This window comes from Pelophylax lessonae (genome assembly GCF_965119305.1).
Source record: "Pelophylax lessonae genome assembly, chromosome: 6".
In the NCBI taxonomy this organism is placed as follows: domain Eukaryota; kingdom Metazoa; phylum Chordata; class Amphibia; order Anura; family Ranidae; genus Pelophylax; species Pelophylax lessonae.
The window spans coordinates 329,707,442-329,729,735 of record NC_138773.1 but is presented as its reverse complement, the minus strand read 5'-3'; the positions used below and the strand labels follow the sequence as shown (position 1 = coordinate 329,729,735).

At 52.0% G+C, this 22,294-nt stretch overlaps 1 protein-coding gene across 1 annotated transcript in view; it reads right to left on the bottom strand.

Moving 5' to 3' along the window:
• Positions 1 to 22,294, bottom strand: part of MUC13 (mucin 13, cell surface associated) — a gene marked incomplete at its 5' end in the record, with an annotated part of 84,478 nt that overhangs the window by 777 nt on the left and 61,407 nt on the right. The window contains 5 exons of the mRNA XM_082261810.1: positions 967 to 1,165; positions 2,786 to 2,873; positions 4,489 to 4,526; positions 10,295 to 10,409; positions 12,156 to 12,293. Coding sequence (XP_082117936.1) covers positions 967 to 1,165; positions 2,786 to 2,873; positions 4,489 to 4,526; positions 10,295 to 10,409; positions 12,156 to 12,293 — 578 coding nt within the window. The remainder of the gene's footprint in view (positions 1 to 966; positions 1,166 to 2,785; positions 2,874 to 4,488; positions 4,527 to 10,294; positions 10,410 to 12,155; positions 12,294 to 22,294) is intronic.

Here is a 22,294-nt window from a genome sequence, read left to right as displayed (position 1 = left end):
CAGGATCCAATTAACCTACCAGCATGTCTTTGGAGTGTGGGAGGAAACCAGAGTACCCGGAGGAAACCCACGTAGGCACAGGGAGAACATGCAAACTCCAGGCAGGTAGTGTCGTGGTTGGGATTCGAACCAGCGACCCTCTTGCTGCTAGGTGAAAGTGCTAACCACTACACCACTGTGCCATCCATTTTAGAAGAAATACTTACCTTGAAAATCTCTTCTCCAGCGCTGCCATCTCAAGTGTGGGCAGCTGAAGCCAGCGCATCCTCTTCAGTGACGTTGGAGTCCCAGAATGCCCTGCACCGGCCCCGCTCATCACTTCCGGTGCAGGCGCGGCATCCCTGTACAGCTTCTTGGCATGCCCAGAAGCTGTTTAGCAGGGAATGCCGCGCCTGCACCAGACGTGACGAGCGGGGAGGTGCAGGGCAGAAGCTGTTTAGCAGGGAATGCTGCGCCTGCACCGGACGTGACGAGCGGGGAGGTGCAGGGCAGAAGCTGTTTAGCAGGGAATGCCGCGCCTGCACCGGAAGTGACAAGCGGGGCCGGTGCAGGCGCATTGACTCCGGGGAGCGATGACGTTCAGCTCCCAGGAGTCATCGCAAGCCGGAAGTGAGGGCGCGGGCCGCAGAGGGAGGAAGTGGAAGGAAGGTGAGTATATTTTCTTCTATAACAAGGTAAGTGAACCAAAAAAAAAAAAATCGGGAGTGTCCATTTCATTTTCAGGTGAGCCCAAAAATCGATTTTTTTCGATTTTGAGGCCGGAACTCCGCTTTCAGTGGTAAGAGTCTATCTGGTCCCATGGTAGACATATCCCCCTTCTGGGGGGCTAAAATGTCCAAAGGGGACTCTTGTTACACCAGAAATGTATTCACCCAAACCCTCTATGGCCATTATGAGATCAATGATGGTAGAAGATATCCGCTCATGCATCACGCAAAAGAAGAACCGGGGGGGGGGGGGCCTTACCTCATCGTAATCCCGTTTCGGCATGGAGCGCCTGTACTCCTCCTCGTCATCTTCATATACATTGGAGGCTCGGTTCACCTGGCCCAAGTCCGACTTCACCTGGATTTTGGGGAACAAACTCCCGGGAGCTGGACTGCTTCTTTCTATATTGTCATTGTCAATCAGTTCTGCCCGCTCGCCACTCTTTCCTCTCCTGGACCTGCAGTGCACAGGGCAAGAAATGGGGTCACCATCACATGTACCATGAAAAGACAAGGGTTACCGGAAAACTCCCCATTCACACTTGTATTGAAGTACAAGTACAACTTTGGTGCTACTCTGTTGAGGCTCCATTCACACTTCTGCAACTTGTCATGCGACTTTGGACACTAAAGTCACATTAGAAGTAACACCCCAAGTTTTTCAATGACAACCGTTCAAATATATTCGACTTAAAGTTGCATTGACTTTAAAAAGTTTCCTGCACTACTTTGGTCCAACTATCATGTGACTTGAGTGCCATAGACTGCAATGTTAGTCATGCGACAGTTGTGCAACAGTTGTCCATTATCATTGGTAAAAGCCAAAGTCACATCCAAGTTGCACCAATCCAAAGTTGCGTCAAAAGTGCACTCCAAATTTTGTGTAACTTTGGATGGGTGCAACTTGGATGCGACTTTGGCTTTAAGTTGCACATATTGGAACAGTTGTCATCACAAACCATGGGGTGTGACTTGTCATGCGACTTTAGTGTGCAAAGTCACATGACAAGTCGCACAAGTGTGAATAAAGCCTAGCTCCTTCACACTATAGTTATTACACAAGACGGTTTATCGGTTGAATCTTACTAAGGTAAGGTGCGGAGGATATTTTGGGTTGAGCAATTGGTGGTGGTCAGAGAATGGCAAAGCCCACATGCTGGGCAAGGCTTGGACACAGCAGAATGGTGGAGATGGTGGTGGGGGGTTTAGGCCCGCAAGAGGACCCCCCCCCCCCCCCCAAGAAAAGACTTCTGGTAGCGCTGAGTAGGCAGTATTCGGGTCCAGATTCCCCACCAAACTACCCTCAACATTGGACCCAAACAGCAATTCTGAACATCACCCAGAAAGTCCTGTGAGCATTTCACCTGGGTGGAGTCTGTCATTGGTCAGAGACCCGGCCGGGTTTACTCCACCATTATTCTTCCCCAGGATACAAGGCGTAGTGCAATAAAGAGAGCTACTGTCTGGTGTCTATGTATTAATCCCTGGAGGGCACTGGGGGGAAGCAGCTGATAGTATCAAATCTGCCACTGGAGTCCACAGAAGCAATATTGGGTGACCAGTACAGCCCCCCCTGCTGGGATCACACAGAACTTCATCCTGTTTTATTGGTCATAACTGGAACCAAAGTTGCATCAATGTGCAATGAAGATTATAGGGACCCTGTCATCAAACAATTGCAGGTAAAAGCTCATAAAAATTATTTATTTCAGTAGTTTCCTTTCCATAGATTATTTTACATTTTCTTGCATTGTCCTTCTGGACATGCTTCATAATTTGACTATGTTAGGAACAGTGCATTGCCTGGAATAGACCCCTCCCTTCTTGTATGTCAAAGCCCTCCCCTCTCCTGCAAGTGTCTGTGCTGGCCCATCTCCTCTGTCTCTCCCCTCATCTCCCTACAAAATGTACCTGTAGGGGGGGAGTGAAGAGGAATACTATAGAGTGTAATTTGTGTGACGGCCCGGAGTCTGCTGGGGATTACATAATATGAATAAAATACTTTGGTCATCAATTGCAGTGGTTTTCTGGTTGGGAAATATTAACATTTTAGTTCTTGTCACGGCTGGTCTGCTCACCTCACTGACACCCCAATAACGGCCCCCAGGAGGGCAAGAACAACGGCCCCGAGAACAGCCCCAACGATGACCAGGATCAGCAGGTAATCTGTGAAGAGAAGGAGTCACTGATTATATAATGATATGATACATGAGAGGATGGTAGGGGTGTGGGGGGGGGGGGGGGTTATCCAGTATATGGGGACCCTTTCAGACTGTAATCTGGTCTGCAGACCTCCAGGGGAGGACTGGAGAGGGGGAGCTGGGGGCATTCAAGGGAGAGGACCTAGGGACATCTAGGGGTGTGAGGATTAGTGGGGGTGCTAGGGACATCTAGAAGAGGGCTGGGGAATGGGGCCTACAGACAGCCAGGAGTAGACTAAAAGAAAGGACTGTATATAGCTGGGGAAGGATGGTTGGAGGAAGGAAGCTGGGGCATTCAAGGAAGGGCTGAAGAAGGGGGGATGAGGACATCTAGGAGTAGGAGGACTAATGGCGGGGACATCTAGGGGTAGGAGGACTAGTGGGGGGGGGGCTGGTCTAGGGACATCCAGGAGAGGACTGGGGAATGGGGACTACAGACAGCCAGGGGAGGACTAGAGAAAGGAAGCTGGGGGGGGGGGGGCATTCAAGGGAAGACTGGAGAAGGGGTGCTGAGGACATCTGGGAGAAGAAAGACAAATGGGGGGACTAGGGAAATCCAGGAGAGGACTGGAGAAAGGGGGCTGCAGACATTCAGGGGAGGACTGAAGAAGGGGGCCTGGGGGAGGACTAGAAGAAGGGACTGCAGACAGCTGCAGAAGGACTGGAGAAAGGGGGCTGGAGCAATCAAGGGTGGACTAGAGAAGCAGGGGTGCTACATAGAAGGGAAGCTGGGGGCATGCAAAGGAGAACTGGAGAAGAGGGGCTGGGGACATCCAAGGGTGTGAGGACAAGTGGGGGGAGGACTAGAAGAAGGGACTGCAGACAGCCAGGGAAGGACTGGAGAGGGGGGGCTGGGGGCATTCAAGGGAGGACTGGAGAAGGGGCCATGGGGACATCTAGGGATGGGAGGACTAATTTGGGGGGGGGGGCTGGGGGCATCCAAAAGAGGATTGGAGAAGGGGGTCTGCAGAAATACGGGGGAGCAATGGAGAAGAGGATTACTGCAATCCACCAGGGATAGACTGGAGAATAGGGGACTTCAGACATCTGGGGGTAGAACTAGAGAACGGGGCTGTAGGCATCTGAAGGCAATGCAGGGGAAAAGCGGCTGTAGAAATCTAAGGGAGGACTGAAGAAGTGGGGACTGGGGACATCCAGGAATTAGAGGACTAGATAAGGGGGGACTAGGGACATCCAGGAATTAGAGGACTAGATAAGGGGGGACTAGGGACATCCAGGAGAGGACTGGAGAAGGGGGTTGTAGATATTTGGGAAGGATGGGAGAAGGGGGCTGAAGGCATTTAGGGGGAGAAAAAGACATCCAGAGGAGGACTGCTGAGGAGAAGACCAGGGACATCCAAGGGAGGACTGTGGTTGCAGAGAACCAGGGACATCAAGGGGTTGAAGGATTAGATAGGGGGGGGGGGGCTGGGGATATCCTGGATGTGGCTGAATAGGGAGGGGGCTACAGACTTCCAATGGTAGGAGAGGACTGAAATCAATATAGCCACAATGTCTCTGATGTCACTGCACTGTCATGGCTGCCACCTATTTATAGCATTCAGCTGATGGAAACTTACTGTCTTTACATTCCTCTCCAGAATATCCAAAATCACATCTGTAAGAAAAGAGAATAAAGGGACGTCAGACAAATGATGGGATTGGCCAATATAATCCAATAATTTTGTCACTCCTGAAGTTTCTCAACTTTGAAGTGTCAATGACCATATGGCTGTCCTGATATAGAAATAAGCTAGTGCCCCTAGTGGTGAATTCTGGTATAGTGCTGGTTATCTGTACAATACCAGAACATACAGCGCCATCACAACTGTATTAGCCTGCTGCTATATATTGTCAGATTTATATGTGTATTGTGACTTAATATGATTAGCTTTTTGGCAGTGTGTGCTTTATACTGTACAATTGAACATGTTAGATCATATCATACATCTCTCTGCACTCTACTTAGGACTGCTGTCTTGTTTTTACCGCCTGCCCTGTGGTCTGATTTCTCCTGGTGTGCTCTAATTCCCGCCTCAGGCGTCTGGGTTGGCTGGCCTGCGGCGGGGTCCTATTGGTAGGAGTATATAGTATATTATTTGGCTGAAAGTTATATACTGCTTGGTGAAATATATACTTGTTACTAATACTGTCTTATTCTAAGTAACTCCAAAATCAGCTGTATATGTCTGCGTCCTGAAGAAGCCAAGTTAGTGGAGAAACGTTGACCGTACAGACAACATCAGGCCACATTATTGTATGAACTTTATTGTTCCAAATATATATTCTGCATTTCCTATCTACCAATTCTTCCCCCTTGGTGGGGGTAATCTTTCTTCAAAGTATTTTAAATTTGTTTAATAACATTTTGTCTCCTCTATGTAGCTGGTATAGTCCGTCATTATATGATACGGGGGTCTTCACCCCAATATTTACCCAATGGTTTTGAGGGTTCCTCTACGGTTTCCTGGGTCACTGGGGAAGCTATCCTATTGGATGCTGTTGCCTCATGTGGCAGCCATCTTGGGTCAGGCAGAGCACTTAAAGGACCCGGCCTTTTTCTGACACTTTTTGTTTTTGCTAGAAAATTACTTAGAACCCCAAAACAATATATATATATATATATTTTTTTTATTTATTTTTTTTAGCAGAGACACTAGAGAATAAAATGGGAGCCATTGCAATTTTGCAATGTGCAATTGCAAACACAATTTTGTTTTTTTAAAAGGTAAACTGTAATGAATAGAAAAATATAAAAAAAAATGTATATACTTAAATTTTTTGTCTATGAAAGATGATGTTACTCCGAGTAAATAGATACCTAACATGTCATGCTTTAAAATTGCATGCGCTCATGGAATGGCTCAAACTAAGGTATTTAAAAATCTGTCATGCTTTAAAAATTTCTACTGGTTCCCAGTTTAGAGTTACAGAGGAGGACTGGGGCTAGAATTATTGCTCTTGCTCAGATGTTTGGTGCGATCACCGTTTACATATGCAGGCGTGACCTACGTACGCATTCACTATTGCTTGCGAGTACGCAGGGACGGGGGCACTTTAGATTTTTTCATTTTTTTTTTTCATTTTTACACTGTCCCATTTTTTTTATCACTTTTATAGTTATCGCAAGGAATGTAGACATCCCATGTGATAACAATACAGTATGATAGGTCCTCTTTATGGAGAGATCTGGGGTCTAAAAGACACCAAATCTCTCCTTTACCCTTAAAAGCAAAAGATCAAAAAAATATTTTTTTTATCTTTTGCTTTAAGAAAAAAAAAAAACATGTTTACATGGCCTGAGAACTGGAAGTGACGCCATGACGTCGCTCTGGTCCTCCCAAGGCATAGAAATGAGTGGTGGTCATCTTGCCATCTATTATCTCTATGGGAAGCCCCCACCGGATGGTTCCCAGGCTCAGCAATCGGTAATATAAACCCCGGATCCGCTGAGAATCGGCAAGAGGGGGGGGGTCACCTCTCCCACCGCTTCTAAAAGTGATCCCACAGCAAATCTGCTGCTGGGACTGCTTTTATCTGAAAGCCGGCCACCCAGGGGAAAAGAAAATACCGGAGTTATGGCATTTAGCTGCAGCCATAGCCCCGGTATTTAATGTCAAAGTCATGTCGTATTTTCCCCATTAGGTGGTCGGCAAGCAGTTACGGCCCTGGCTTCCAGTTTTGGTGCACATTTTGTAAGTGGGCGGAGTAGGGAGAGGTACCCCACCTGTTAGGGATGATGCTAGCGGTAGTAAAAAGTTCCTGATGAGGAGGGAAAGCGTAGGGACTGCATCCCCTCTGAACAGCTTCCCAATTGGGCACAGGATGGCCAGGGGGTCTTCAGTGTCTGTTGTGTCTATACATGTTGGGCACAGGATGGCCCGGCCACATTCCGCCCTCTTTACAGGCGCAGTCAGTCCAGCTGATCATCGCTCCATTCCCATTGCTGAAAACCAGGACTGTGGCTCTGAAGAAGAGGAACTCCTCGAAACGCTTCAGCCCACGGGGGGGGGGGGGGGTCTTCAGTGTCTGTTGTGTCTATACATGTTGATGCATTTGGATGGAACATGCTGAGATCTGTGATGTGCTTTTTACTATTGCTTTTGTAAGTATATTACTTACTGTGTTTTTATTTGTCTTAGGATAATGCACTAGGTCAGTGCGCCCTCTGTGTGTTTTTTATTGTTGCACCCTGGTTGGGCGGTCTTCCCTCTGGGTTCAGTTGTGAACGGTTTCCGCGCACTTCAATACAAGTTCTTTATTGCACCCGTCTGTGTGGTGCCGCCGCACCACACTGCACACCACCAGCAAGCAGGAGACTCTTTGGCCAGCATTTCTTTTTGACAGAGTGAAGATCCAAGACAGCGGTGGTGGGACGGGTGCCCATGGTCTCCTTGCAGCTTTGAGGACCACACCTAGCAGTCTATTGTTGGCAGGGCTGCTGATAGGCAGTACAGCCAGTCCTGTTGTATGGGGCCCGGCCCTATCAGCTAAACAAGGGGGGCCCGGGCACCTTCACAGGTTCATTTCTGAAAAATACAAATCAGGGCTTTCTATAGCGCTGTAGGTGCAGCAATCTCAGTTTGATCCGATGCTTTGGGGGCTAGAGGAGAGATCTGGGGTCTAATAGACCACAATCTCTCCATGAAGAGGACCTGTCATGGATCATGCTATTATATGTTCAAAGCTGGGACAGGGGAGGGGCCAGGGGTGGGGTCAAGGGTGGGTCAAAGGGGGCCTTGAAATGTAGGGGGGCCCATGATTACTAACATTGACCTTGATTGTAGGGTATTAGCACTTGTTATGTTGTGCATTGTGCTAAGGGGGTCCAAGCATTTCACCGGGCTGCCAATGCACCAAACATCGGAGATGCGCTATTTTTTCGTACACAAAACACCACAACACAGAGTAAGGCATTGCTTTCCATTGTGGTGCACTACAACGCATGTACATTGAAGGTGCATTGCCCTGGTATGCTGGGGCAGGGCCGGGACAAGGGGTGGGCAGGAGGGACGGCTGCCCTGGGCACCATAGTATTATGTGAGGTAGAGGGGCACCACAAGGATATTGGGGGGGGGATTATGTTGAGAAGGGGAATTTGGGGGGTTTACAGGGGGTATGAATTGTTCTAGGAGGGCACATTTAGAGAGGTGTGCTAGGAGTGGTGATTTGGGGGGGGGGCGGATTTGTGCTAGAATAGGAGATTGGGGGAGGGGAATTGTGCTGGAAGTGGATGATTTCGAGTAGGGAAGAGGATTTGTGTTTGGAGGGGAAATTTGAGAGGTTAAGGACTTGTGCTAAGAGGGGAAATTTTTTTACTATTATTTTTTTTTTTTTTGGGGGGGGGGGGGGGGGTTGTGGTGGGAGCATATGGGGAGACGATTTGAGCTGGTGGGGATGGGGGATGGACAAAAATTTGTGCTGGGAGGGGGGATTTCAGCAGAGGGCAGATTTGAACTGGGAGGAGGGGGAATTTTTGCTTAGGTGGTGAGCATTTAGATTATGTTCAATTTCTTTTGGGGGAGAAGGGGTATTTGTTGGTATATGATGCTCATTCATTTATTTATTTATTTTGGAGGGGGGGCGCAATTTGGCATGCTTTTTTTTTAACAGAAACGTTTTTCTTTATTTGCAAAACAAATCCCCCCCCCCCCCAAGTCACCACTGCTAGCACACCTCTCCAAATGTGCCCTCCTAAAACAATTCATACCCCCTGTCACCCCCCCAAATTCCCCTTCTCAACATGAGAGAGCAGGGGGGGGGACAGCGAAGGGATGGCACTTAGAATTTACAGAATAGATAGTGCAAAGGAGGCAGGGGAAAAGGAGAAATGAAAATGGGGGGGGGGGGAGAAGAGGGGGGGGGAGAAGAGGGGGGGGGGGAGGGAAGGAGGGGAAAGGAGGGGTTAGATAGAGACAGGCATGGAGCCTAGAGGGCCAAAACTCCAACACCAGCAAAGAGAAGAGGAGAGGTCTAACGAGCCAACCAGGGCCCCCAGATCTTATCAAACTTTTTAGGGCATTTTCTGGACATGTAGGTCAATTTATAAAGAGGAAGGACTGCATCCACCACCTTCCGCCACTGGGACACAGTAGGAAGGTCAGCCCTCTTCCAATTGGCATGGATAGTTTTCCTGGCATAAAAAGCAGCATAAAAGATAAGGAGTTTAGTATGTTTCCCAGCAGGGAGGTCATCAGCAATGCCCAGGAGGAAAATCTTGAGATCCAGAGGGACATCCAGGGTCGTCATGGCGGACAGCTCCCCTGCAACCACCCTCCAGAAGTCCTGGACCAAAGGGCAGGACCAAACCACATGTATAAAGGAGCCTAAAGCCGTCTGGCATTTGGGGCAGCGGTCAGACCTAGTGGGATATATCCGGGCCAGCTTTTGCGGGGTGTAGTATACTCTATGTAGGAAGCGGAGTTGGGTGTAACGGTCCTTAGCCGATATAATCAGTGGGATATAGTTCCGCAGGCCTTCCTCCCAGTCACCTGTCATCAAAGAAGGGATGTCCTCCTGCCAGGCGTCAAAGAGTCGGGTCAAAGCTACAGGGTCATAGGTCGAGATCCTGAGGTAGATTGAGGAAAGCAACCTATCTGCATTTTTGGAGATAAGGAAGCGTTCTACCGTGTGCATAGTCACCTGGGGCGGAGTGGGAAATTGTTTTTCGAGAGCGCGTGTCGAAACTGAAGGAAGCGGAAGAACATAGACGGGGGCAGTGCAAAGGTAGATTTAAGGTCGTCAAACGAGCGCAGATTACCCTCCGGCATGATATGTTCCAATTTCTTAATTCCATACCCGGCCCAAAGGGCTGGGTCAGGGATGGAATAGAAATGAGGGAGGCGAGGGTTCCCCCAAAGGGGAGTGTGGGGGGAGATATCCCCCCGGCCCGAGACCGCCTTCGACACCTGCCTCCAGACCGTAACTGTGGTGCGCATTGGGGTAGTCACGTAGGGGTGCTCCTTAGGTCCTCTAAACACCAAATTACTGAGCGCCGCGTAAGAGCCCAGTTGGAACTGGTTTGAGCAAACCACCATCGCACTGTCACCAAAACAATTTGGCATGTTTACCCTGGGCTCTAGGTGACCTCGCCCCAGCTCTGTGTTGGGGTTCCTCTGAGAATGCACCCCATTGGTCAGGTCTGAATGGGACTAAAGGTGTTCCTCCTCCCCATTGCAGGTTGCTGGCTGACCTCTCCCTGATCTCCTGATTCAGATTAGTAATGCACCTTCCTGTACACCTGGGGGTGTCAGTCAGCGGTTATCGGGGTCTCCCTGATCTCCAGTATCTCTATCCTCAGGTAGGTGGCAGTTGGTCACATTTATTAGCCTAATGATTGGAGCACAGAGTGCCTCTCATCGCAGGTCACATGGTGTCAGCACTTACTTTGTACATTGGTCCCCCTTGGATTTATAGCCCGGTAGGCAGACACACTGCGGGAGGTTATTGTCTCCTTGCTTGCATTGGCGCCCAGAAGATGACGTGCAGGAAGAGTCACATTCTGCAATACATGAATGAGGACAATGCGTTATGTGTGATGTCATAGTGACAGCCGGCTACATTGTGTTATTATACATCTGTGGGGGAGGCTGCTGGAGATGAGCAAATTGATTGGCTGAAACAATTTCCAGTGAATGACAATTCAGATTGTGAATATCCATCATCTGATGAATTGAAAATGCTTCTCCCCAGATTGGATGGCTGGAAAATTACAGTTCCCCCAGAAATCAGACACTGACGTTAACAGGGTCCAGGATCCCCACAAATCAGACCCGCCCATTAACAAGGATCAGGATCCCCAGAAATCAGACAACCCCACTAACAAGGCCCAGGATCCCCAGAAATCAGACACCCCCCACTAACAAGATCCAGGATCCCCAGAAATCAGACACCCCCACTAACAAGGTCCCTAAAAAATAGACACCCCAATTAACAAGGTCCAGGATCCCCAGAAATTGGACACCCATGTTAACAGGGTCCAGGATCCCCACAAATCAGACACGCCCATTAAGAAGGACCAGGATCCCCAGAAATCAGACACCCCCCACTACCAAGGCTGAGGATCTCCAGAAATCAGACACCCCCACTAACAAAATCCAGGATCCCAAAAAATCAGACACCCCAATTAACAAGGTCCAGGATACCCATAATTAGACGCTATCATTACCAAAGGTCCAGGATCCCCAGAAATCAGACACCCCCAATAACAAGATCCAGGATCCCTAAAAATCAGACACCCTCATTAACAAGGTCCAGGATCCCCAGAAATCAGACACCCCCACTAACAAGATCAGGCATCCCAAAAAATCAGACACCCCAATTAACAAGGTCCAGGATCCCCAGAAATCAGACACTATCATTACGAAAGGTCCAGGATCCCCAGAAATCAGACACACCCACTAACAAGATCCAGGATCCCTAAAAATCAGACACCCCCATTAACAAGGTCCAGGATCCTCATAAATCAGACACCCCCCATTAACAAGGTCCAGGACCCCAAGAATTCAGACACACCACTAACGAAGTCCAGGATCCCCAGAAATCAGACACCCCCACTAACACAATCCCAGATCCCTAGAAAATCAGACACCCCTATTAACAAGGTCCAGAATCCCTAGAAATCAGACAACCCCATTAACATGGTCCACCCTAGAAATCAGACAACCCCATTAACATGGTCCAGGTTCCCTTGAAATCAGACACCCCCATTAACCAGGTCCAGGATCCCTAGAAATCAGACACCCCATTACCAGGTCCAGGATCCCTAGAAATTAGACTCCCCCATTAACATGGTCCAGGATCCTTGAAAATCAGGCACCCCCATTAACAACAGGTTCCTCAGAAATCAGACACCACATTAACATGGTCCAGAACCCCCAGAATTCAGACACCCCACTAACAAGATCCAGGATCCCCAGAAATCAGACACCCCCATTAACAAGGTCCAGGATCCCCAGAAATTAGACACTCCCAATACCAAAGGTCCAGGATCCCCAGAAATCAGACACCCCCACTAACAAGATACAGGATCCCTAAAAATCAGACATCTCCATTAACAAGGTCCAGGACCCCCAGAAATCACACACCCCACTAACGAGGTCCAGGATCTCCAGAAATCAGACACCCCCATTAGAGAGGTCCAGGATCCCCAGAAATCAGACACCCCCAAAAACAAGGTCCATGTTCCCCAGACACTGTGTATAGGGTGCCCCCCTGTGATGGTTTTGTATCATTACATGCATCTTACCTCTGCAGGTGGTGACCATTGGCTGTGAGGAGTATAGCCCAGATTTACACGTACATACAGCGCTTTGTCCGGAACTGTCTGCTTTACATGTCGTTGTTGCATCGTCACAGTACACTCCAGAGGTGCAGATTGTTTGTTCTGGGAGAAGAGGAGATGAATCAGTTTATCATTCTATGATGAGCTCTGTGCTCCACATTATAAAGGATAATATTCTGGGTGTGCATAGCTGGGAACTTGCTGGGTCTGACCAGAATTCCGGAATTTAGCTCTGGATGCCAGGTCATTACCAGACTGCTTATATCTCCGGGAATTTCATGGAGATAGTGGAGGTCCCATGCAGAGATCAGGGAGATAATTGGGGGGAAACAGGTGGCTCTGTGACACCCCTGCACTAAGGAGACCCTGTCCTCAGCCACCATGACCCCGACAGGAAGGCTTCTTACACTTCAGTTCAGGAGGTAGACAAGTAACGGCATTAATGAATGTCCTGAGCACCTAAGCCGGTTCAAAGATAACATTGTGTTTATTTTAAAAGTTCATAAAGTACGAGCCAACGCGTTTTAGGGAATTATAGATTCCCTTCTTCAGGGTCTGTGGGGTGTCAGTACAAGCTTTGACTTGTTTTTTTAACTTTTATTTACCAAGAAACACAATATATTGCTTTCACTTTTTTTTACATCTTTTCACTGCACTTCTCACCTTCCTCCACAACTCATCCTGGGCCTGAGGAGACCCCCCCACAGATCACCCACCACTGACAAGGTCCCACAGATCACCCACCACTGACAAGGTCCCACAGATCACCCACCACTGACAAGGTCCCACAGATCACCCACCACCAACAAGGTCCCACAGATCACCCACTACTGACAAGGTGCCCCAGATCACCCACTACTGACAAGGTCCCACAGATCACCCACCACTGACAAGGTCCCACAGATCACCCACCACCAACAAGGTCCCACAGATCACCCACTACTGACAAGGTCCCACAGATCACCCACCACCAACAAGGTTCCACAGATCACCCACCACCGACCAGGTCCCACAGATCACCCATCACTGAAAAGGTCCCACAGATCACCCACCACCGACAAGGTCCCACAGATCACCCACCACCAACAAGGTCCCACAGATCACCCACCTCTGACAAGGTGCAGAACCACCTCATCCACCACTGACAAGGTCCCGACCCCCCACCACCGACAAGGTGCCACAGATCACCCACCACTGACAAGGTCCCACAGATCACCCACCACCAACAAGGTTCCACAGATCACCCACCACGACAAGGTCCCACAGATCACCCCCCACTGACAAAGTCCTACAGATCACCCACCACTGACAAAGTCCTACAGATCACCCACCACCGACAAGGTCCCACAGATCACCCACCACCGACAAGGTCCTACAGATCACCCACCACCGACAAGGTCCCACAGATCACCCACCACCGACAAGGTCCCACAGATCACCCACCACTGACAAGGTGCAGCACCACCTCATCCACCACAGGCAAGGTCCAACAGATCACCCATCACCGACAAGGTCCCACTGACAGAGTCCTAAAGATGACCCACCACCGAAAAGGTTCCACAGATCACCCACCACCAACAAGATACTAAAGATCACCCACCACCGACAAGGTCCCACAGATCACCCACCACCAACAAGGTACTACAGATCACCCACCACCGACAAGGTACTACAGATCACCCACCACCGACAAGGTCCCACAGATCACCCACCACCAACAAGGTACTACAGATCACCCACCACCGACAAGGTCCCACAGATCACCCACCATTGACAAGGTCCCACAGATCAGCCACCACCGACAAGCTTCCACAGATCACCCACTACGGACAAGGTCCCACAGATCCCTCACCACCGACAAGGTGCCACAGATCACCCACCACTGACAAGGTGCCACAGATCACCCACCACTAACAAGGCCCCACAGATCACCCACCACAGACAAGGTCCTACAGATCACCCACCTCTGACAAGGTCCCACAGATCACCCACCACCAAAAAGGTCCCACAGATCACCCACCACTGACAAGGTGCAGCACCACCTCACCCACCACCGACAAGGTCCAACAGATCACCCATCACCGATAAGATCCCACAGATCCCCCACCCCTGACAAGGTCCCACAGATCACACACCACCGACAAGGTCCCACAGATCACCCACCACCGACAAGGTCCCACAGATCACCCCCCACCGACAAGGTCCCACAGATCAACCCCCACGACAAGGTCCCACAGATCACCCACCAACGACAAGGTACTACAGATTACAGACCACCAACAAGGTCCTACAGATCACCCACCAACGACAAGCTTCTACAGATCACCCACCACCAACAAGGTCTCACAGATCACCCACCATTAACAAGGTCCCATAGATCACCCACCACTGACAAGGTCCCACAGAGCACCCACCACTGACAAGATGCCACAGATCCCCACCACCGACAAGGTCCCACAGATCACCCACCACTGACAAGATGCCACAGATCCCCCACCACCGACAAGGTCCCACAGATCACCCACCACCAACAAGGTCCCACAGATCACCCACCACCAACAAGGTTCCACAGATCACCCACCACTGACAAGGTCCCACAGATCACCCACCACCAACAAGGTTCCACAGATCACCCACCACAACAAGGTCCCACAGATCACCCCCCACTGACAAAGTCCTACAGATCACCCACCACTGACAAAGTCCTACAGATCACCCACCACCGACAAGGTCCCACAGATCACCCACCACTGACAAGGTCCCACATATCACCCACCACTGACAAGGTCCTACAGATCACCCACCACTGACAAGGTGCAGCACCACCTCATCCACCACAGGCAAGGTCCAACAGATCACCCATCACCGACAAGGTCCCACTGACAGAGTCCTAAAGATGACCCACCACCGAAAAGGTCCCACAGATCACCCACCACCAACAAGATACTACAGATCACCCACCACCGACAAGGTACTAAAGATCACCCACCACCGACAAGGTCCCACAGATTACCCACCACCAACAAGGTACTACAGATCACCCACCACCGACAAGGTACTACAGATCACCCACCACAGACAAGGTCCCACAGATCACCCACCACCAACAAGGTACTACAGATCACCCACCACCGACAAGGTCCCACAGATCACCCACCATTGACAAGGTCCCACAGATCAGCCACCACCGACAAGCTTCCACAGATCACCCACTACGGACAAGGTCCCACAGATCCCTCACCACCGACAAGGTGCCACAGATCACCCACCACTGACAAGGTGCCACAGATCACCCACCACTAACAAGGCCCCACAGATCACCCACCACAGACAAGGTCCTACAGATCACCCACCTCTGATAAGGTCCCACAGATCACCCACCACCAAAAAGGTCCCACAGATCACCCACCACTGACAAGGTGCAGCACCACCTCACCCACCACCGACAAGGTCCAACAGATCACCCATCACCGATAAGATCCCACAGATCCCCCACCCCTGACAAGGTCCCACAGATCACACACCACCGACAAGGTCCCACAGATCACCCACCACTGACAAGGTCCCACAGATCACCCCCCACCGACAAGGTCCCACAGATCAACCCCCACGACAAGGTCCCACAGATCACCCACCAACGACAAGGTACTACAGATTACAGACCACCAACAAGGTCCTACAGATCACCCACCAACGACAAGCTTCTACAGATCACCCACCACCAACAAGGTCTCACAGATCACCCACCATTAACAAGGTCCGATAGATCACCCACCACTGACAAGGTCCCACAGATCACCCACCACTGACAAGATGCCACAGATCCCCACCACCGACAAGGTCCCACAGATCACCCACCACCGACAAGATGCCACAGATCCCCCACCACCGACAAGGTCCCACAGATCACCCACCACCAACAAGGTCCCACAGATCACCCACCACCAACAAGGTCCCACAGATCACCCACCACTGACAAGGTCCCACAGATCACCCACCACCAACAAGGTTCCACAGATCACCCACCACAACAAGGTCCCACAGATCACCCCCCACTGACAAAGTCCTACAGATCACCCACCACTGACAAAGTCCTACAGATCACCCACCACCGACAAGGTCCCACAGATCACCCACCACTGACAAGGTCCCACAGATCACCCACCACCGACAAGGTCCTACAGATCACCCACCACCGACAAGGTCCCACAGATCACCCACCACCGACAAGGTCCCGCAAATCACCCACCACTGACAAGGTCCAACAGATCACCCACCACTGACAAGGTCCTACAGATCACCCACCACCGACAAGGTCTCACAGATCACCCACCACCGACAAGGTCCCACAGATCACCCACCACCAAAAAGGTCCCACAGATCAACCACCACCAACAAGGTCCCACAGATCAACCACCACCAACAAGGTCCCACAGATCACCCACCACGGACAAGGTCCCACAGATCACCCACCACTGACAAGGTCCCACAGATCACCCACCACTGACAAGGTCCCACAGATCAGCCACCACTGACAAGGTCCCACAGATCACCCACCAACGACAAGGTCCAACAGATCACACACCTCTGACAAGGTCCCACAGATCACCCACCACCGACAAGGTCCCACAGATCACCCACCACCAACAAGGTTTCACAGATCACTCACCACCGATAAGGTCCCACAGATCACCCACCACTGACAAGGTCCCACAGATCACCCACCACTGACAAGGTCCCACAGATCACCCACCACTGACAAGGTCCCACAGATCACCCACCCCGACAAGGTCCCACAGATCACCCACCACCGATAAGGTCCCACAGATCACCCACCACTGACAAGGTCCCACAGATCACCCACCACTGACAAGGTCCCATAGATCACCCATCACTGACAAGGTCCCACAGATCCCCCACCACCGACAAGGTGCAGCACCACCTCACCCACAAACAAGGTCCCACAGATCACCCACCACTGACAAGGTGCCACAGATCACCCACCACCGACAAGGTCCCACAGATCACCCACCACCGACAAGGTCCCACAGATCACACACCACCGACAAGGTCCCACAGATCACCCACCACTGACAAGGTCCCACAGATCACCCACCACCGACAAGGTCCCACAGATCACACACCTCTGACAAGGTCCCACAGATCACCCACCACCGACAAGGTCCCACAGATCACCCACCACCAACAAGGTTCCACAGATCACTCACCACTGACAAGGTCCCACAGATCACCCACCACCGACAAGGTCCCGCAAATCACCCACCACTGACAAGGTCCAACAGATCACCCACCACTGACAAGGTCCTACAGATCACCCACCACCGACAAGGTTCCACAGATCACCCACCACCGACAAGGTCCCACAGATCACCCACCACCAAAAAGGTCCCACAGATCAACCACCACCAACAAGGTCCCACAGATCACCCACCACGGACAAGGTCCCACAGATCACCCACCACTGACAAGGTCCCACAGATCAGCCACCACTGACAAGGTCCCACAGATCACCCACCACCGACAAGGTCCCACAGATCACACACCTCTGACAACGTCCCACAGATCACCCACCACCAAAAAGGTCCCACAGATCAACCACCACCAACAAGGTCCCACAGATCCCCCACCACCAACAAGGTGCAGCACCACCTCACCCACCAACAAGGTCCCACAGATCACCCACCACTGACAAGGTCCCACAGATCACCCACCACCGACAAGGTCCCACAGATCACCCACCACCGATAAGGTCCCACAGATCACACACCACCGACAAGGTCCCACAGATCACCCACCACCGACAAGGTCCCACAGATCACACACCTCTGACAAGGTCCCACAGATCACCCACCACCGACAAGGTCCCACAGATCACCCACCACCAACAAGGTTCCACAGATCACTCACCACTGACAAGGTCCCACAGATCACCCACCACCGACAAGGTCCCGCAAATCACCCACCACTGACAAGGTCCAACAGATCACCCACCACTGACAAAGTCCTACAGATCACCCACCACTGACAAGGTCCCACAGATCACCCACCACCGACAAGGTCCCACAGATCACCCACCACCAAAAAGGTCCCACAGATCAACCACCACCAACAAGGTCCCACAGATCACCCACCACGGACAAGGTCCCACAGATCACCCACCACTGACAAGGTCCCACAGATCAGCCACCACTGACAAGGTCCCACAGATCACCCACCACCGACAAGGTCCCACAGATCACACACCTCTGACAAGGTCCCACAGATCACCCACCACCGACAAGGTCCCACAGATCACCCACCCCGACAAGGTCCCACAGATCACCCACCACCAAAAAGGTCCCACAGATCAACCACCACCAACAAGGTCCCACAGATCCCCCACCACCGACAAGGTGCAGCACCACCTCACCCACCAACAAGGTCCCACAGATCACACACCACTGACAAGGTCCCACAGATCACCCACCACTGACAAGGTCCCACAGATCACCCACCACCGATAAGGTCCCACAGATCACACACCACCGACAAGGTCCCACAGATCACCCACCGCTGACAAGGTCCCACAGATCACCCACCATTAACAAGGTCCGATAGATCACCCACCACTGACAAGGTCCCACAGATCACCCACCACTGACAAGATGCCACAGATCCCCACCACCGACAAGGTCCCACAGATCACCCACCACCGACAAGATGCCACAGATCCCCCACCACCGACAAGGTCCCACAGATCACCCACCACCAACAAGGTCCCACAGATCACCCACCACCAACAAGGTCCCACAGATCACCCACCACTGACAAGGTCCCACAGATCACCCACCACCAACAAGGTTCCACAGATCACCCACCACAACAAGGTCCCACAGATCACCCCCCACTGACAAAGTCCTACAGATCACCCACCACTGACAAAGTCCTACAGATCACCCACCACCGACAAGGTCCCACAGATCACCCACCACTGACAAGGTCCCACAGATCACCAGCCACCGACAAGGTCCTACAGATCACCCACCACCGACAAGGTCCCACAGATCACCCACCACCGACAAGGTCCCGCAAATCACCCACCACTGACAAGGTCCAACAGATCACCCACCACTGACAAGGTCCTACAGATCACCCACCACCGACAAGGTCTCACAGATCACCCACCACCGACAAGGTCCCACAGATCACCCACCACCAAAAAGGTCCCACAGATCAACCACCACCAACAAGGTCCCACAGATCAACCACCACCAACAAGGTCCCACAGATCACCCACCACGGACAAGGTCCCACAGATCACCCACCACTGACAAGGTCCCACAGATCACCCACCACTGACAAGGTCCCACAGATCAGCCACCACTGACAAGGTCCCACAGATCACCCACCAACGACAAGGTCCAACAGATCACACACCTCTGACAAGGTCCCACAGATCACCCACCACCGACAAGGTCCCACAGATCACCCACCACCAACAAGGTTTCACAGATCACTCACCACCGATAAGGTCCCACAGATCACCCACCACTGACAAGGTCCCACAGATCACCCACCACTGACAAGGTCCCACAGATCACCCACCACTGACAAGGTCCCACAGATCACCCACCCCGACAAGGTCCCACAGATCACCCACCACCGATAAGGTCCCACAGATCACCCACCACTGACAAGGTCCCACAGATCACCCACCACTGACAAGGTCCCATAGATCACCCATCACTGACAAGGTCCCACAGATCCCCCACCACCGACAAGGTGCAGCACCACCTCACCCACAAACAAGGTCCCACAGATCACCCACCACTGACAAGGTGCCACAGATCACCCACCACCGACAAGGTCCCACAGATCACCCACCACCGACAAGGTCCCACAGATCACACACCACCGACAAGGTCCCACAGATCACCCACCACTGACAAGGTCCCACAGATCACCCACCACCGACAAGGTCTCACAGATCACACACCTCTGACAAGGTCCCACAGATCACCCACCACCGACAAGGTCCCACAGATCACCCACCACCAACAAGGTTCCACAGATCACTCACCACTGACAAGGTCCCACAGATCACCCACCACCGACAAGGTCCCGCAAATCACCCACCACTGACAAGGTCCAACAGATCACCCACCACTGACAAGGTCCTACAGATCACCCACCACCGACAAGGTTCCACAGATCACCCACCACCGACAAGGTCCCACAGATCACCCACCACCAAAAAGGTCCCACAGATCAACCACCACCAACAAGGTCCCACAGATCACCCACCACGGACAAGGTCCCACAGATCACCCACCACTGACAAGGTCCCACAGATCAGCCACCACTGACAAGGTCCCACAGATCACCCACCACCGACAAGGTCCCACAGATCACACACCTCTGACAACGTCCCACAGATCACCCACCACCAAAAAGGTCCCACAGATCAACCACCACCAACAAGGTCCCACAAATCCCCCACCACCGACAAGGTGCAGCACCACCTCACCCACCAACAAGGTCCCACAGATCACCCACCACTGACAAGGTCCCACAGATCACCCACCACCGACAAGGTCCCACAGATCACCCACCACCGATAAGGTCCCACAGATCACACACCACCGACAAGGTCCCACAGATCACCCACCACCGACAAGGTCCCACAGATCACACACCTCTGACAAGGTCCCACAGATCACCCACCACCGACAAGGTCCCACAGATCACCCACCACCAACAAGGTTCCACAGATCACTCACCACTGACAAGGTCCCACAGATCACCCACCACCGACAAGGTCCCGCAAATCACCCACCACTGACAAGGTCCAACAGATCACCCACCACTGACAAAGTCCTACAGATCACCCACCACTGACAAGGTCCCACAGATCACCCACCACCGACAAGGTCCCACAGATCACCCACCACCAAAAAGGTCCCACAGATCAACCACCACCAACAAGGTCCCACAGATCACCCACCACGGACAAGGTCCCACAGATCACCCACCACTGACAAGGTCCCACAGATCAGCCACCACTGACAAGGTCCCACAGATCACCCACCACCGACAAGGTCCCACAGATCACACACCTCTGACAAGGTCCCACAGATCACCCACCACCGACAAGGTCCCACAGATCACCCACCACCAACAAGGTTCCACAGATCACTCACCACCGATAAGGTCTCACAGATCACCCACCACTGACAAGGTCCCACAGATCACCCACCACTGACAAGGTCCCACAGATCACCCACCCCGACAAGGTCCCACAGATCACCCACCACCAAAAAGGTCCCACAGATCAACCACCACCAACAAGGTCCCACAGATCCCCCACCACCGACAAGGTGCAGCACCACCTCACCCACCAACAAGGTCCCACAGATCACACACCACTGACAAGGTCCCACAGATCACCCACCACTGACAAGGTCCCACAGATCACCCACCACCGATAAGGTCCCACAGATCACACACCACCGACAAGGTCCCACAGATCACCCACCGCTGACAAGGTCCCACAGATCACCCACCACCGACAAGGTCCCACAGATCACACACCTCTGACAAGGTCCCACAGATCACCCACCACCGACAAGGTCCCACAGATCACCCACCACCAACAAGGTTCCACAGATCACTCACCACTGACAAGGTCCCACAGATCACCCACCACCGACAAGGTCCCACAGATCACCCACCACTGACAAGGTCCCACAGATCACCCACCACCGATAAGGTCCCACAGATCACACACCACCGACAAGGTCCCACAGATCACCCACCACCAACAAGGTTTCACAGATCACTCACCACCGATAAGGTCCCACAGATCACCCACCACTGACAAGGTCCCACAGATCACCCACCACTGACAAGGTCCCACAGATCACCCACCACTGACAAGGTCCCACAGATCACCCACCCCGACAAGGTCCCACAGATCACCCACCACCGATAAGGTCCCACAGATCACCCACCACTGACAAGGTCCCACAGATCACCCACCACTGACAAGGTCCCATAGATCACCCATCACTGACAAGGTCCCACAGATCCCCCACCACCGACAA